General features: G+C 36.3%; 1 protein-coding gene across 1 annotated transcript; it reads right to left on the bottom strand.

Annotated features, from left to right (window-relative positions):
* Nucleotides 1-2,411: 2,411 nt before the first annotated feature.
* Nucleotides 2,412-3,671, bottom strand: LOC115723460 (protein FAR1-RELATED SEQUENCE 4-like). The gene is made up of 3 exons (XM_061105940.1): nucleotides 3,457-3,671; nucleotides 3,095-3,243; nucleotides 2,412-3,025 (listed from the first exon to the last, which is right to left on the bottom strand). The coding sequence occupies exons 1-3, from the start codon at nucleotides 3,669-3,671 to the stop codon at nucleotides 2,412-2,414; spliced, it is 978 nt and encodes a 325-aa protein (XP_060961923.1).
* Nucleotides 3,672-3,998: the final 327 nt, after the last annotated feature.

Raw genomic sequence — 3,998 nt, 5'->3', positions numbered from 1 at the left:
AGTAATAGTATAAATACAGAACTACACAAAAAATCGGAAGTTAATTACATGAAAAAGCATGAAAAAACGAAGAAAAACAAAAAAATTGCGAGCTGTACGGACGGGATGCTGTGCATACCCGTCCGGGCGCGCATGGGGAGTGCATGTGGTTGAAAACTCGGTGCTGGTGGGTTCTGGCAGGATTTCCGCGCGCGCACAAGGGTTTCAGCTCAACCCTGATTTTTTCGAAACTTCAAAAAATCATAACTAATTCAAATTAAATCGAAATTGAGTTCTGTAAAAAAGTAACTTGCTTAATTTTTTCCATACTATCCAATAAAAATAATTCCAGAAACAGATATCCAATTAGTTTTTACGAAAATTCACAAACACCAATCAATCATCAAATAATACTCAATACAACATGATACCATCCAAAAACAAACAAACAATCGTTTTAAAGTCCAAATTTCTTGCAAGTAAATCAATTACCATGGTTCTGAGGCCAGTTGTTGGAAATTATTTTACCAGGATCTTAGATCTACTCACAAGTATGTTGATTAACATCCTTAATATGAACTTTCTAAAACGATGAAATAAACACATATAAAGTTTAGTAAACCTTACATTGGTTGCAGCGGAATAATATGACTCCTTCCGTTTAGATATCTAGCCCTTGATTTCTTTCTGTAGCAGAGCATTATCAATATCTGAACCTGGATCTCTTTCTCTGAATCTTTGATGCTGAAACTCCTTTTGCTGAATGTCTTTCTTCACGATCTTCCTCACTATGATTGAGGTATCACTTGCTGTGTGTGGGCACTACTCATACACTAAGAATTTCAAAATTTAAGAGAGAGAGGGAGTGGTCGGCCAGATAGGGAGAGAGAAGGCTCAGGTTTTTTCTAAATGAAAAGTGTATTTTTCTTGAAGCCTTCACTACCTATTTATAGCATTCCACTAGGGTTAGGTTTGAATTATTTGACATTAAAATAATGAAAATATCAGTTTAAATTGCCTACAAAACTGGCCGGCCATGCTTAGTGGACTTGGGCCTCACTTTTTGCAATTTTGCAGTTTTATCTTTTCTGCATCTGATTTTCTCAAAAACGCCAATTTTCAAATTCAACAATTTAAATGCCAATTCTAACTATTTAATAACTATAAATAATTATTAAATAATATTGTCATTTATCATATTTATTAATTGAACCATACAAAGTATCATAATTAACAAATATGCCCCTAAAACTCTTTCTTTACAATTTCGCCCTTACTTAGTGAAAAAATTCACAAATAGACATAGTCTAATTTGAGAATTATAATTGATTAATCAAAACCAATTATATGAGTCTTACAAGCAATATTATCTCAACTAGTGCGGGGACCATAGGTTTATATAAACGAGCTTCCAATAAGTAGATCAAGAATTTATTACTAAAATTCACTAACTTATTAATTCTTCGTTGAATCCACGCATAGAACTTAGAATTGCACTCTCAGTTATATAGAATGCTCTATATGTTCCACCATATAGACACATCATTAGTTATCCATTGTTATAATCCTAATTTGATCAATGATCCTCTATATGAATGATCTACACTGTAAAGGGATTTGATTACCGTTACACCCTACAATGTATTTTATCCTTAAAACACTTGACCTCGTATAAATGATATTTCAGCTTATGTGAAATGAGTACTCCACCATTTATGTTCGTTTGGTCAAGCTCGAAGGAGATCATCCTTTGCTTACTATTCGCCAGATAGAAGCTATAGATTCCATGTTTATGTTAGCGCTCCCACTCAATTGCACTACCGTGTTCCCAAAATGTACGTATCATCCTAACCTAAAACTAGGCTTAACTAACAAATCAAAGAACACGAATAGCCTTTCAAGATTGAGCCTAATCATAACAGGATTAAGAACATTTGATCTAGGATCAACTAGGCGATATTGACTTGAATAGATATTACGGTAAGTTTAATAAATCTAAGTCAAAGTTCAATATCGGTCCCTTCCGAAGCATACTCCATGCATCCAACCTGAGCTTTACTTTAACCAATGCTCTGGAAAGAACATAGCACTTCTCCAAATGCAAGTAAACTCTGTTGTAGATTATCATATTAGTAAAACCCTCTGTCTTATAAATCTAGGAAACTTTATTCACATAGTCATCTTTACTTTCCAATGTGTTGACAGCACAATAAATAGGATCAAGTATGTGAAAAGGGTTTCAGACGAATTTATACATTATGTACATATAATCATGAAATAAATCATGTGAACCATGCAACATTAAATGTTATTTCTGATCTATATTAATAAGTAAATCTGATTATATTGAAATAAGTTTTATTTAGGGCATAAAACCCAACATAATTCTTCTCTAAAATTTTTTTTAGAGCGGAGTTGATGGATTCGCAACGTTATGTGGTTCTCATTCCTACAACGAATGAACCCCTTAAATAAGTTTCTGCCCATTGTTGTCTTGACTCGAATGTTGTTTGACACCATTCATTATCTGTTAGTTGTTGGGTTTGGATGACGTCTAACCATCTTGCTTCAAATTCTTCCTCCTCGTAGTAGTTGTACATGAGATCCTTAAATGTTTTTAAGAAGATCAGATCTTTAACCTTTTTCGAAGCATTTGTATTGAGATGCCAAGCGCAGAGACGGTGCGTAACATCGGGCATGTGTTCAACGATAGCCTGTTTCATGGCCGCATCTTGGTCAGTAACTACAACATTTGGCTTCTTATCTCCATGGCATTCTAGAAATTTTTGAAGTAGCCAAGAATATGATGGAAGCTTCTCGTGGAGGAGGAGAGCAAAGCCGAAGATGCATGTGTTGAAATGGTGGTTGACGCCAATGAGAACAGTGAGGGGCTTATTGTACTCATTTGTCATGTAGGTTGTATCAAATCCTAGTACATCCCCAAAAGCCACATAGTCCACGCGTGAGTTTCCATCGGCCCATAATAAGTTAGCCAAGTGATTCTCGTCGTCAACCTGATAGACAACGAAGAAATTAGGATCCTTCTCTGCGAGACAATCAAGAAATCCCAGAGCCCCTTCTGAGTCCGTCTCTATCTTCTCTTCTCACTTCGCACCAGCAACCCTGTTGTACACATCTCGAAGTTGACATGGCATTTTCTCGTAACCTCCACTTTGCAAAGCAACATGAGACATTATGTTGGCAGTTTTAATTCCTACGGAGTTCATCGACCTAACTTGGGCAAGCAACCCATCGGACACAACTCTATATGATCTCAAAAATTATACCTCACTCGATGAAGCCAGCTCGTGATTGTGTATTGTGCTGAACTCTTTGCATTTCCAAGTGTTACACGGTTGTGTGAGTAAAATACGCAATGCTGCCTGACATCCGGTTCTAGTGACATCATGAGGTCTTTTTTTTCTTGGTGTGTCCGGTGATGCGATTTTTTTCGAACCCTCAGAACAACAAACCCACCTCCGCATTATAATGACCCCATTAGAACGTCGTACATCGTCTTTCCTTGTGCCGAAACCCATCCGTTTCGCGTACATTTCGTAGAATGCTTCCCATTTTTCTAGTTTGTCGAGACTCTTGCCTAGCACGTCCTGTATTTCAATCTCATTCACTGGTTTTGTGATGTTTAGCTCTGCTATGATGGTTTCCAATTCATAAGTGTGTTCGTCATTCATGTTGGCTTGTTATTGATTTATAAGAATTGTAGATGACCAGATAATAAGGTTCAAATTAGATTTTGTGAGTTTAAAGGGCTGAGATAATAAGGTTGTGTGGAGTTGGTGATCACATTTGGTGATCACATTTAAAGCTGTTGGGCTGATATTAATGGGCCTCTACAATATTACAATCTGAATTCAACTCCTCTCGTACGTCAGAACAGTATAATAGTATAAGAATTGTAAAATAAGGTTATTTGACGAAAAATTTAAAGGGGTGATGTTATTGAGTTGAAAGGGTTGGTGGTGGCATTTAAATAGATTGGCCTTATGTTAATGGGCCTT

The sequence above is a fragment of the Cannabis sativa genome, chromosome X (genome assembly GCF_029168945.1).
Source record: "Cannabis sativa cultivar Pink pepper isolate KNU-18-1 chromosome X, ASM2916894v1, whole genome shotgun sequence".
Classification (NCBI taxonomy): Eukaryota; Viridiplantae; Streptophyta; class Magnoliopsida; order Rosales; family Cannabaceae; genus Cannabis; species Cannabis sativa.
Note: the sequence above shows the minus strand (reverse complement) of the source record. Positions and strands in the feature narration are given on the sequence as shown.